At 55.7% G+C, this 12,747-nt stretch overlaps 1 protein-coding gene across 5 annotated transcripts; it reads left to right on the plus strand.

The window, feature by feature from the left end:
• The first annotated feature begins 106 nt into the window (after positions 1-106).
• LOC105474904 (autophagy related 9B) lies at positions 107-12,530 on the plus strand. Of its 5 annotated transcripts, none has more exons than XM_071094239.1 (16): positions 107-199; positions 372-1,136; positions 3,244-3,870; positions 4,020-4,063; positions 4,242-4,306; positions 4,544-4,705; positions 6,435-6,576; positions 8,395-9,149; positions 9,317-9,470; positions 9,677-9,856; positions 10,429-10,665; positions 10,879-11,012; positions 11,169-11,265; positions 11,457-11,580; positions 11,665-11,806; positions 11,973-12,530. In XM_071094239.1, the coding sequence occupies exons 3-15, from the start codon at positions 3,324-3,326 to the stop codon at positions 11,790-11,792; spliced, it is 2,769 nt and encodes a 922-aa protein (XP_070950340.1). In that variant the 5' UTR covers positions 107-199; positions 372-1,136; positions 3,244-3,323; the 3' UTR covers positions 11,793-11,806; positions 11,973-12,530. The 5 variants fall into 5 exon arrangements, with proteins under 5 accessions (XP_070950340.1, XP_070950341.1, XP_011728095.2 ...); XM_071094240.1 differs by lacking the exon at positions 107-199 and adding an exon at positions 229-336 and having other exon boundaries at positions 440-1,136; XM_011729793.3 differs by lacking the exon at positions 107-199 and having other exon boundaries at positions 282-583; positions 1,050-1,136.
• The last annotated feature ends 217 nt before the right edge of the window (positions 12,531-12,747 follow it).

A 12,747-nucleotide genomic window follows, 5' to 3' on the forward strand; every position in this document is an offset into this window, starting at 1 on the left:
AAGCTGTGACTGGAGGGTACGTTGTCAACCCCCTCTTTTCGGAACTGTGATTGGAGAGATTCGCCTACCCGCCCGACCCCCTGCTCTGGGCGGAGCCGAGTAGGAAGTGGGCCTGCCTTTTGCTCGGTGCGCCAGTGGGCTCCGAGTGACGTCTAAAGGGTGTGCGCCGTCCAGCCCTCCACGCTATGGAGTATCCATGGTAACGCGTCAGCCGCCGACCTCGGGCCATTTTCCCAAGGCTCGAGGATCTCTAGATGTCCCGTCATCTCGAGGGCGTGTAGAACGGGCTTTGGGGGAGGAATGAACAAAAATCGACTGGGAGTTTTTTCAAAACACGTACATATACCCTGCCACCCACCCCGCTCTCCTAGGCGCGTCAGAACTGCTGGGACATCTGTCACGTCCCCGGTGATTCTGACACTCTTGTCCTACGCCTCAGCTATTGAGAACTACTGGTATGGAGGTCTTGTAACTTATCAAGGGGCGGCCTCAGATCTCTCTGCCTCGCAGATGCCTTCCTCACCCGGGTCAGAATGACTTGCCTCAGGCTCTTACCAGAGTTTGCACCACTCATTTCTTCTCTGTAATTATTTGTTTGCGTATCTGTCTCCCCACTGGGCTGCCGCTTCTTGTTGGGTACTGGCTCTGTTTTATTTATCTGTCCTCTTCCCTTCCAAATGCTTGGCCAGGAAAAGTGCCCTTTATAATAAATCGACTTGAATTGGGGGTGGTGGTAGGGGGCTGTCAATGAGAATGAATTCAGGGTGAAACTAGGTAGGACAGTCTCCCAGGATTAGTTTGGGGTTGAGCTGGGGAGCTCCAGGTGTATAGGGAGGGGTCCTATTGTGACTATGGTGGAATAGCCATTATACTGAGTGACACTGGGTGAGTGAGGTGGGGGAGAGACTAGACAACACCCCACGTAACCCACCTTGACAGATGTCTCAGAAAGATTATGGGAATTTCCTGGCCCCTCTGCAATATGGGATTCCATTTTGCTACCTCTAGAAGGATAGGGTCTTGTTTTCATAGCTCTGCCTTGTGCTCAGGTATAAAGGCATGCGAGACCTGAGCTACTGCTACAATACCCCACACAGAAGGAGAAAAGCAGGCACATCTGGACTCAAGTTTTGTGGGTAAGTCCATGATTGCCTCCAGTGAACAATCTGAGAAGCACGGTGTCCGTCTCTCCATTTCAGGGGTACTGGTCCCAACATCAGCCCTTGGGCCTAAGCCCTAGAGATCTTGACACCTGGTGGCTGAGTCAGCATCATAGTAATGGGCTTTAGAAGGAAACCTGATGATTCAGGGCCTCAAGAATGGCGTTGGGCAAGCCACCAGACCAGCTGCCTGGGTCTCCTCCTCCTTGTTAAGGTGACAACAAGGAACTCAGTTCAGCTCCTCCCTGGTACCCAAATTATCCTTCCAAGTCCCAGACTCAACAGCTGTCCTCCCTTCTGATTCAGCCCTGATGCTTTTCAGGGGGTCACAGAAGTTGGATCCAGACTTGAGATAATGTCACAGTTCAAAATTAAAAGGATGGAAACAGAATGGAACTTTCAGAGAACCCCAATTTTCTACTCTAAGCTCTCCAAACCAACTCTCAAATCCAAGACAGCTGCCTTTCCTTTCTTCACCTCCTTTTCTTAGTTTTCCCCAACTTGACTGCAAAGTCAGGCTCCCCTCTTCCCTTCCTTAGCCCCTCAGACCAATAAAACATACAGCCTTTTCTTATTCTTTTTTTTTTTTTTTTTTTTTTTTGAGACGGAGTCTCGCTCTGTCGCCCAGGCTAGAGTGCAGTGGCCGGATCTCAGCTCACTGCAAGCTCTGCCTCCCGGGTTTATGCCATTCTCCTGCCTCAGCCTCCCGAGTAGCTGGGACTACAGGCGCCCGCCACCTCGCCCGGCTAATTTTTTGTATTTTTTTAGTAGAGACGGGGTTTCACCTTGTTAGCCAGGATGGTCTTGATCTCCTGACCTCGTGATCTGCCCGTCTCGGCCTCCCAAAGTGCTGGGATTACAGGCTTGAGCCACCGCGCCCGGCCTTCTTATTCTTTAAAAAAAAAAAAAAAAAAAAATTATTTTTGACCAGGCACAGTGGCTTATGCCTGTAATACCAGCACTTTGGGAGGCCAAGGTGGGTGGATCACGAGGTCAGGAGTTCAAGACCAGCCTGGCCAAAATGGTGAAACCCCATCTCTACTAAAAATACAAAAAATCAGCTGTGCGTGGTGGCACACACCTGTAGTCCCCGCTACTCAGGAGGCTGAGGCAGAAGAATCACTTGAACCTGGGAGGCGGAGGTTGCAGTGAGCCGAGATTGTGCCACTGTACTCCAGCCTGGGTGACAGAGTGAGACTCTGTCTCAAAAAGAAAAAAATTATTTTGTTTTTTAGTTTTTGTACAGATGGTGGCTCCCTAAGTTGCTCAGGCTAGTCTCAAACTCCTGGCCTCAAGTGATCCTCTCGCCTGGGCCTCCCAAAGTGCTAGGATTACAGGTGTAAGCCAACATGCCTGGCCCCTTTACTTCTTTTCTGTTTTAGTCACAAAACATTTCCCTGCTGATCACTGTAGTGTGTGTGTGGAGGGAAGTGGGGGAGGTACACTCTTAAGAAACAAAATAGTTAACATCTTGGCCCTAAGATTTGTTGTAGAGATGGAGTCTTCTCATTCTGTTCCCCAGGCTGGTCTCGAACTCCTGGCCTCAAGCAATCCTCTTTCCTCGGCTTCCCAAAGTGCTGAGATTGATTACAAGTGTGAGGCACTGTGCCCAGCTACAATCTTTTAATAGGATATTTTTTGGGGGGGAGTGGGGGGGCAGGCTCTTTCCCAGGTGGGAGTGCAGTGGCTAGATTTAGCTCACTGTAACCCATACTGTTCCAGTGTAACCTGCACCAAGCCATCCTCCCACCTCAGTCTCCTGAGTAGCTGGGAACACAAGCACATACCACCACACCTGGCTCTAACACGACTTTGCTTTTTGCTTTTGTCATTTTGGCTGCTGCTGTTTTTATCTTTCATTCATTCAAGATCGGAAGATGGAGATAATAGGAATCTTCTCATCTCAATGTGCTCTTTAGCCCCTCACTCTTAAACTGATGCCCCTCTCAGGTCCTGAGGGATTTGGCCTCAGGTTGCCCTGGAAGGGGTGTGAGTGATGAGACAGGTGACTGAGAGCTGGGACGCCTGAGGCCTGCCTAGGCTGAGTCACCTAGTATTGTTGTTGTCATTGTTCCTGTTGAAGTCCCAGCTCAGCGTCACAGACCTTTGTGGAAGCAGCAACAGCTCCCATCCTTCCAACCTTTCTGGAGAAGCTGTGGCCTGATGGTGAGCCAAATAGGCTGGGGGGGGAGAAGAGGGCGGCTGGGGCGGTGGGGAGACCTGGGGCCTGGATCAGTGCCCCTGCTCCCCATGCCACTGCCACCTCCTCCTCCTCCTTCATGCCGGGGACCTGGGGGAGGGAGGATCTCCATCTTCTCTCTGTCCCCTGCCCCTCATACAAGAAGCTCCCCCTCCTCATTTTCCCCTCCCACCCCAAGGCCCCCTTGCTCAGTGCTACAGGGGACAGGGGCTCAGCCTTGCCACAGTGCTCTCCCCACCCCAGCCACCCCCCCAACACAGGCTCAACCTGCAATGACACCTGCCTCTGCATCTCCCTCCTGGGGATCCCACTCTACCCCACCCCTGGCCTCGGCAACTCCCTCTCCCTCACACCAGTGCCCCCAGGACTCTCCTGGGCTGCGGGTAGGCCCTTTGATCCCTGAACAGGATTATGAGCGGCTGGAGGACTGTGACCCTGAGGGGTCCCAAGACTCACCCATCCACGGAGAGGAGCAGCAACCCCTGCTTCATGTCCCTGAAGGGCTCTGCGGTATGTGTGTGGGTGGGGGTGGGGGTGGGAGCAGGTTAGTGGTGCCTGGGAGCTCCAGTACTTATCGCAGGCTGGGCCTCTGGCAGCGGGTTGAGAACATGGAGAATTGATCACATACCAGGGGCCGACACTCTCCCCTCTGTGCCCAGGCTCCTGGCATCACATCCAGAACCTGGACAGCTTCTTCACCAAGATATCCTTTGTGCTAGGCCTGCAGAGGTGGCATGGGAAGGTCCCCTTGGAGCTGGCACTCTTCTTGGCAGGGAGACTCCATGAGGGTGTTGTGGGTGGGCGATGTGTTGGGGCTGAGGGGAGGCGTCCTCAGGAGAGGCCCCCCCGTGCCCCAGGCTTGTTCCTTGACATGCGTCCACATCTACAGCTACCACCAGCGGAATGGCTTTGCCTGCATCCTGCTGGAGGATGTCTTCCAGTTGGGGTAAGACGCTTAGCCCGGGCCCGGAACTTGGTCCCCTGGGCCCATGGGTTCCTCCTGTCATTTTGCTTCCTTAATTGTACCAGTTGCTTCCATCCCACACTTTCCCAAGCAGCCCAGGTGCTCAGCAGGGGCAGGGTGGGGGAGGATAACCATGGGCTGCTCTGGGGGCCGGGGCAGGAGCCCACCTGGCTGTCCCTGATCACTGCAGCATCCTGGCATCCCCCTTCCTCCTGGCAGACAATTCATTTTCATTGTCACCTTCACAACCTTCCTCCTTCGATGTGTGGATTACAATGTTCTCTTTGCCAACCCACCAAGTAACCGTACGAGACCTGGGCCATTCCACAGCAAAGTGACCTTGTCAGATGCCATCCTACCCTCAGCCCAGTGTGCTGAGAGGTGAGTGAAAACCTGGTGGGACCCTGGGGTGAAGCATGGGAAGTGGATAGAGGAGTAGACAGGAGCCCCACTTTGTCCGGTGATCTAGATCAGCAGTTCTCAAAGCTTTTGGTCTTAGGACCAAAAATACACTTAATACACTTTAAGTTGTACTTAAGTGTATTAAGTTGTACTTAAGTTGTATTAAGTTGTACTTAAGGTGTATTATGTGTATCTTTTTTTTTTTTTTTTAGACAGAGTTTCACTCTTGTTGCTCAGGCTGGAGTGCAATGGTTAGGTCTAGGCTCACTGCAACCTCCATCTCCTGGGTTCAAGCGATTCTCCTGCCTCAGCCTCCCCAGTAACTGGGATAACAGGTGTGCACCACCACGTGTATTTTCTAAAGTAGAGACAGGATTTCACCATGTTGGCCAGGCTGGTCTGGAACTCCTGGCTTCGGGTGATCCACCCACTTTGGCCTCCCCAAGTGCTGGGATTGCAGGCGTGAGCCGCTGTGCCCGGCCTATTAAGTGTATCTTAATTAAAGTGTATTAAGTGTATCTTAATACAGTTAAAATTGGTTGAGAACCCTAAAGAGCTTTTGTTTATGGGAGTCGTATCTATCTACAATTTACCTTATAAAAAATTAAAATTAGGCCAGGCACAGTGGTTTACACCTGTAATCCCAGCACTTTGGGAGGCTGAGGCAGGAGGATTGCTTGAAGCCAGGAGTTTGAGACCAGCCTGAGCAACAAAGTGAGACACCATCTCTATAAAAAATAAAAATTAGCTGGGCTTGGTGGTGCGTACCTGCAGTCCGAGCTAAGCCTAGTCAGGAGGCTAAGACAGTGACTGTCTGATCACTGCAGCATCTTTACACCCTCCTCCTCCCAGCAGACGATTCATTTTCATTGTTGCCTTCCCAACCTTCCTCCTTGAATGCATGGATTGCAATGTTCTCTTTGCCAACCAACCAAATAACTGTACCAGACCTGGGCCGTTATTTGGCAGGGAGATAGGAGCTATGATTCTACTGCTGCACTACAGCCTGGGTAACAGACAGAGACCTTGTTTCAATAAAAAGGAGAAAAAGAAGGAAATCATAGCTGAGAACAACTTTAAAATGTAAGAGTGCGGCCAGGCGCGGTGGCTCATGCCTGTAATCCCAGCACTTTGGGAGGCCGAGGCGGGCAGATCACAAGGTCAGGAGATAGAGACCATCCTGGCCAACATGGTAAAACCCTGTCTCTACTAAAATATACAAAGATTAGCCAGGCGTGGTGGCGGTCATCTGTAGTCCCAGCTACCCTGGAGGCTGAGACAGGAGAATCACTTGAATCCGGGAGGCGGAGGTTGCAGTGAGCTGAGATTGTGCCACTGCACTCCAGCCTGGGCGACAGAGCAAGACTCCATCTCAAAAAAAAAAAAAAAAAAGTGCACGAGCACACATTTCATCAGTTGTCAGTGCGATGTGACATGTTCACGTGTCTTGTAGCCTCTGGAAAACTCCACTGCATACTCAGAGAACAAGAATGAAAACATCAGAAAGCATTAGTATTATTTGGAAGAAGTTTGACACACTTGTGAGGGCCACTTCAGCTCCCTGCCCCCGCCCCAGGCCCTACTTTGAGAGCTGCTGGTCTAGCTGGATCCCCCTCCTCGTGACAGTTTTTCCTCGCTCCCGAAGTCTGGTCTGCCTGTTTCTCAGGTGCCCACCTTTCTCCCTCACTGCCCACCCAACCCCATACAGGATCCGCTCCAGCCCGCTGCTCGTCCTCCTCCTGGTCCTGGCTGCGGGCTTCTGGCTGGTCCAACTGCTTCGCTCAGTCTGCAACCTCTTCAGCTACTGGGACATCCAGGTGTTTTACAGGGAGGCCCTGCACATCCCCCCGGTGAGCTGGGTGGCTGTGTCTGTGCGGAGGGTGCCATGAGAGGGTGGACAGAGGAGAGGGGAAGAAGTGGGACTGTACAGATAGAAGGGCCAACTGGAAAGAGGGCAGAAAGAATGATGCCTTATTGACACCTGCTCTAAGCCCAGAATAATGTCAGGAGGGGGCTACCACCCCTTAGAGAGCACGGCCCTTACCCTAAGGGAGTTTAGTTTATTTAGATGGCTCATATAAGATGACATATAGTTACATGTTTGTGCTAAAAACATTGCTTAGAGAAAGGACGGTCATGTGACTTTTCAGAGCTGGAGACATTTGGGTTGGGCTTGGAAGGGCAGGACAGGAGGGGAGGGGAGCACAGTCCAAGCCCCAGTGCAGGAAGGTGGGGAAAAGCCATGAGCTTTTGGAGGCTGCAGCAGGGAGATGGACCCCACCAGCCTAAAACAGAGCCGTCAAAGCCATCCCCCCACCATTGCAGGAAACCACTGCATTGGCCTGTCACTGTCCTCTGCTTATGCTCTGCCCTTTGTTTCCTCGCTATCTTGAGTTTGCTCCTCCCTCCTCTGTATCTAAGTTCTTTCTTTGAGGCACAGCTCGAAGGTAGCCTTCTGCAGCTTGCTTCCCTTGCTCCCCTGGGAGGTCCGGAGCCCTCTGCATAGCCTTTATGTGCAGCAAGGGGAGAGGTCTTAGAAGGCCCCTGAGCCTGGGGGAGGGAGGAGGCCAGGGAAGTAGAGGTGGTGAGAGCGGAAGCTGGACCTCAGATCGGCTCTGGCAGGAGACTGCTCACCCGTCTCGTTCTCTTCTTCCCTTCTTTCCCCTTCTCCCCTGTTCCTTCCAGGGGAAGGGAAGGGAAGGGAAGACACTGGGATGGACTGGAGAGGCCAGCCTGGGGGACTTGACTAACCTGGACTGGGAAAGCTGAGTGAAACTGGGCTGAAGTGAGGTTTGCAGCCTCCAAATGAGATCTGACAGTGCCCCACTGCCAGACATGGACATAGCCCAGGTCCTGGGAAGACTTCTGGTGACAGAGCTGAAAATGGCGCGGAGTTAGGTGGGACTGGGAGTATAAAGCATGCCCAGGCAGAAGGTGGGGAGGATTCTGTTCCAGAGTTGGTGGGTGCACCGGAAACGGGAAGGAGAGGTTCTCCCATGAACTGCTGGACTTTCTGGTTTTTTGTTTTTTTGTTTTGTTTCTTTTGAGACAGGGTCTGGGTCTGTCACCCAGGCTGGAGTGCAGTGCTGCCATATCAGCTCACTGCAGCCTCTGATCCCCAGTAGCTGGGACCACAGGTGCACACCACCACACCCTGCTTTTTTTGGTATTTTTAGTAGAGACAGTGTCTCACCATGTTGCCCAGGCTGGTCTCGAGCTCCTAAGCTCAGGCGATCTGCCTGCCTCAAGTTCCTAAAGTGCTGGGATTACAGGTGTGAGCACCGCCCCCGGCCAGCCATTCTGTTTTGTGTGTACAACTGGCGGGGCCTTAGGCCCTTTAAGGAGCTGAGAAGCTAGGTCCAACACCCGGAGGCGTCGCCAGGGAAGACATGACTACTGGCCACATGAATGGCAGGGATGATGAGGAACAGGGCAGTTTAGAAGAGGATGAAGGAAGTAGGGTGTGCCCTTTTTAGTGACAGGGTTAAGGGAGGGCAGAAAGGGAAAGGTGGGAGAGGGGGACGATGAGGCATGTAGCTTGGCCCTGGCGAGTTTGTGGTCACAAACTCAGTTTGCGGGTTTTCAGGCCACACACTTAGGGGTGTGGAGCTTGAGCATCACTGTGTAGAGGAATGGGGGTCGCTGGCTCTCATCAGTGCCTCTTTCAGGAGGAGCTGAGCTCGGTTCCCTGGGCAGAGGTGCAGTCCCGCCTCTTGGCGCTGCAGCAGAGCGGGGGCCTGTGCGTGCAGCCGCGGCCCCTGACGGAGCTGGACGTCCACCACCGCATCCTGCGCTACACCAACTACCAGGTGGCGCTGGCCAACAAGGGCCTGCTGCCGGCCCGCTGCCCGCTACCCTGGGGAGGCAGTGCCGCTTTCCTCAGCCGCGGCCTGGCGCTCAATGTCGACCTGCTGCTCTTCCGCGGTCCCTTCTCGCTCTTCCGCGGGGGCTGGGAGTTGCCGCACGCCTACAAGCGCAGCGACCAGCGGGGCGCCCTGGCAGCGCGCTGGGGGCGCACAGTGCTGCTGCTGGCCGCCCTAAACCTGGCGTTGAGTCCACTGGTGCTGGCCTGGCAGGTGCTGCACGCCTTCTATAGCCACGTGGAGCTGCTGCGGCGCGAGCCCGGCGCGCTTGGGGCGCGCGGCTGGTCCCGCCTGGCGCGCTTGCAGCTGCGCCACTTCAACGAGCTGCCGCACGAGCTGCGCGCGCGCCTGGCGCGCGCCTACCGCCCCGCTGCAGCCTTCCTGCGCACCGCTGCGCCCCCCGCGCCCCTGCGCGCGCTGCTGGCCCGCCAGATCGTTTTCTTCGCGGGTGCACTCTTCGCCGCGCTGCTTGTGCTCACCGTCTACGACGAGGACGTGCTGGCCGTGGAGCACGTGCTCACCGCCATGACCGCTCTCGGGGTCACCGCCACCGTGACCAGGTGCGACGGCAGATGCCCGGGGAGGTGGTGTGTGTGGGTTTCTCTGATTTGGGGCCATGGGAGGTTCCCCCGCTTACCTCTCCCATCATTGGGGCCCTCCAGCCCTGCATCCCACTGCGCGTCCTCCTAACCGCAAGCCCCTTCCCCGCACGGATCCCGCCTTTCAGGTCTTTCATTCCGGAAGAGCAGTGCCAGGGTCGTGCGCCGCAGCTTCTACTGCAGACCGCCCTGGCCCACATGCACTACCTTCCGGAGGAGCCTGGCCCCGGTGGCAGGGACCGCGCGTATCGGCAGATGGCGCAGCTGCTGCAGTACCGAGCGGTAAGGGTGGGCGCGACGGCTGAGGAGGAAGTTGTGGGGTCTGTCTGCGCAGAGGGCATTGGACAAACGGGCTACCCCAGAAGTCTAGGGAGTGACTGGGTGGGGAGGCTTCTTGCCCTGGCGAGGGTCGCTGAGGGCTGCTTGGTCCTGATAACGTGCGTGGGCCCCTCAGCGACCCCTGCTCAGCCTCACCGCTGCTTCCCCAGGTCTCCCTCCTAGAGGAGCTCCTGTCCCCGCTCCTCACCCCGCTATTTCTGCTTTTCTGGTTCCGCCCTCGTGCCCTGGAGATTATCGACTTTTTTCATCACTTCACTGTGGATGTGGCTGGGGTTGGGGACATCTGTTCCTTTGCCCTTATGGATGTGAAGCGCCACGGCCACCCTCAGGTCAGAGCTGTTCCCTGGCCCTGGGGGGTTGGGCTGGGTGGGCGTTTGCTTGCCTCTCGGAGCAGACCTGGGTTCCAGCCCTGGCGCCATTGCTTGCTACCTGTGCCGTTGAGCAAGTCACTTCCCTTCCCTGTGCCCTCGTGCCCTCATCTGTCAGATGGCGACAATGGCAATGTGCCCTCCAGAGCACAGCCAAGGCCAGGCTTGTGATGACACAGATAATGTCTGTATAGCCCATAATGGAGTTGCTGGCACATAGTAATGTCAGTAAATGAGAGCAAAGACCACCCGGGGACGAGGAATGGGCTTGGCCCATGGGTGGGGCTGAGTAAGGACTGGTGCCTGGACCAAGGCTGTCAGGATCACCCTGGGCAAAGCACTGAGGCTCAGCCCTATCCCCGAGCTGGGTCTAGACCCAGGTTCTGCTCCGCTGTTGTATTTTTGAGTGAGGGTGAACAAGTCCCCATTGTGGTCTGTTTCCTTCACATGGAAGATGGGGCAGTGTTTCCTGTCCCACCTGGCCCCATAAGGCTCAGTGTTCTTAGCACCTGAAAGACTGTCCTTGCTCCCAGTGGCTCTCGGCGGGACAGACTGAGGCCTCGCTGTCTCAGCGTGCGGAGGATGGCAAGACTGAGCTTTCTTTGATGCGGTTCTCCCTGGCGCATCCGCTCTGGCGCCCCCCAGGGCACAGCTCTAAGTTTCTTGGGCACCTCTGGGGCCGAGTACAACAAGATGCAGCTGCCTGGGGTGCCACCTCGGCTCGCAGCCCCCCCACCCCGGGGGTGCTCAGCAATTGCACCTCACCCCTGGTGAGTGAAAGCATGGCCTCCCCTTCTGCCCTCACCTCCACAACTCCTCTCCAAACCCTTCCCCTCTAGCCTCACCTTAGGTAGTAACCTGCCTCTCTGGCCCCCACCCCCAGCCTGCTCTCCTGCCTTCTTTAGGCCTCCCCTTCCTCCCCACTCCCTTTCTGTCCTCTCTTCTGACTCCCTCTTTGGCTTTCCCTCTCCTCTCACACCTAGCCTGAGGCCTTCCTGGCCAACCTCTTCATGCACCCTCTCCTGCCTCCGAGGGATCTGAGCCCGACAGCCCCCTGTCCAGCTGCAGCCACAGCCAGCCTCCTTGCCTCCATTTCCCGCATTGCCCAGGACCCCAGGTAAAGAGTGGAGACTGAGTTGCAGGGGTGTGGGGGCTGGGCTGATCCTCTAGGAGCGGGGAGCTGGGGCACTGTTGGGGAAATTCAGAAGGGGAGCCCTCTGGGGTGTGGCGGGAGGAGGTAATGTCTTTTGACCTGCTTCATGCTGTGTTCCAGCTCTGTGTCCCCAGGAGGCACTGGGGGCCAGAAGCTGGCCCAGCTCCCAGAACTTGCTTCTGCCGAGATGAGTCTCCATGCCATCTACCTGCACCAGGTGAGTAGAGCAGTGCCTGGAGAAATGTGGGGAGAAGGCTGGTGAATAACATGGAGACTGAGGCGGGGTAGAGTCTACGGAAGGGTCTAGCAGAGTCGCAGGAGGAGGCTGAAAAGCCCTCTGCTTCTAGTCCAGGCGCTTGGCCCTGCCCTCCTTGGGGGTGGCCCTCATTCCTTCTCCTTTCCATGCAGCTTCACCAGCAGCAGCAGCAGGAGCCGTGGGGCGAGGCTGCAGCCTCCGTCCTGTCCAGGCCCTACTCCAGCCCCTCACAGCCACCCTCGCCTGATGAGGAGAAGCCATCCTGGTCAAGTGATGGTGAGGAGGGTGGGGCCTGCAGGGGACAGAGCCTGATGGACACTGGGCATCAAGGAACGCCCAGTTGATGGCCTTTGTCACCAGGCTCCAGTCCGGCCTCCAGCCCCAGACAACAGTGGGGAACCCAGAAGGCCCGGAATCTGTTCCCTGGAGGGTTTCAGGTGACAACAGACACCCAGAAGGAGCCTGACGAGGCCTCTTGCACTGACTGAGACGACTCCTCAGGGTCAGTATTGCCCTGTGAGGGGAGGGAGAAACGACTGCATAGGTAGTTGGTTTGGAGTCAGACTTGAAGCAGTGGGAGCGATGGTGGGAATTTGGGGTGATGTGGTGTGGTCATCTCTGGAACCTAGACCCCTGCACTGCTTGCCAAGAGCCATCTCCTCCCACAGGTACCCTGGCTTCCGCAGCCACAGGAGATTGGAGGGTGGAGTGGAAGAACACAAGGAGCCATTGCTAGAGGCCCCATAGATGACAGGCCCAGGTGCTTTAGTTGGGCAGCACCTGGGAGTCAGTGAGGAACTCGCCCTGAGAAGAGAGAAAAGGTAGGAGAGGAGATGCTGATGGCATCTGGAAACAAGTCTTAGAGATGGTCCCCACCCGGAAGGGATAAGGGGAGACACCCCCAACTGCAGTGTGTCCTGGAGCAGTTGCCTGGGAAGAAGTCCTCGAGTTTCCTCAAGGTGGGGGACAGAGGTCAAGGATGAGGCCAAGCTACATGGAAGGGTGGCAGTGAGGCAGGTGGGCTTTAAGGCTGTGGATTCGTCACACTGGCGGCTGCCGGCACACTTTCAGTTCCCTGGGGCTTGCAGGGGATGGGGACTTGTGAGTGGAAAGACGAGAGGGCTGATGTTTTTGGACTTCAGCATGGGTGTGATGTCTGAGGAAGTGGGTGTGGCTCCCCATCCTGTATGAAATAAGCAGTAAAGCTTGCTCACGGCTGTTGCACATCTCTGTGACTCTTGTTTCTGGCAGCCCCCACTCCTGGCAGCTGAGTGCTGCACCTGCCTTCTCGATCACCAGCCTGAGAACTGCACGGGGGAGCAGCCCAGACTGGCTGGAAACCATGTTTTTAGAGAGCAGGGTCAAGTGGCATGTAGGACTCTCTGTCAAAAAAACGACCCCTTTCCCCGCCACATACCCACAATTGCACAGGTGAAAACAGAA

Source organism: Macaca nemestrina, chromosome 4 (assembly GCF_043159975.1).
Source record: "Macaca nemestrina isolate mMacNem1 chromosome 4, mMacNem.hap1, whole genome shotgun sequence".
In the NCBI taxonomy this organism is placed as follows: domain Eukaryota; kingdom Metazoa; phylum Chordata; class Mammalia; order Primates; family Cercopithecidae; genus Macaca; species Macaca nemestrina.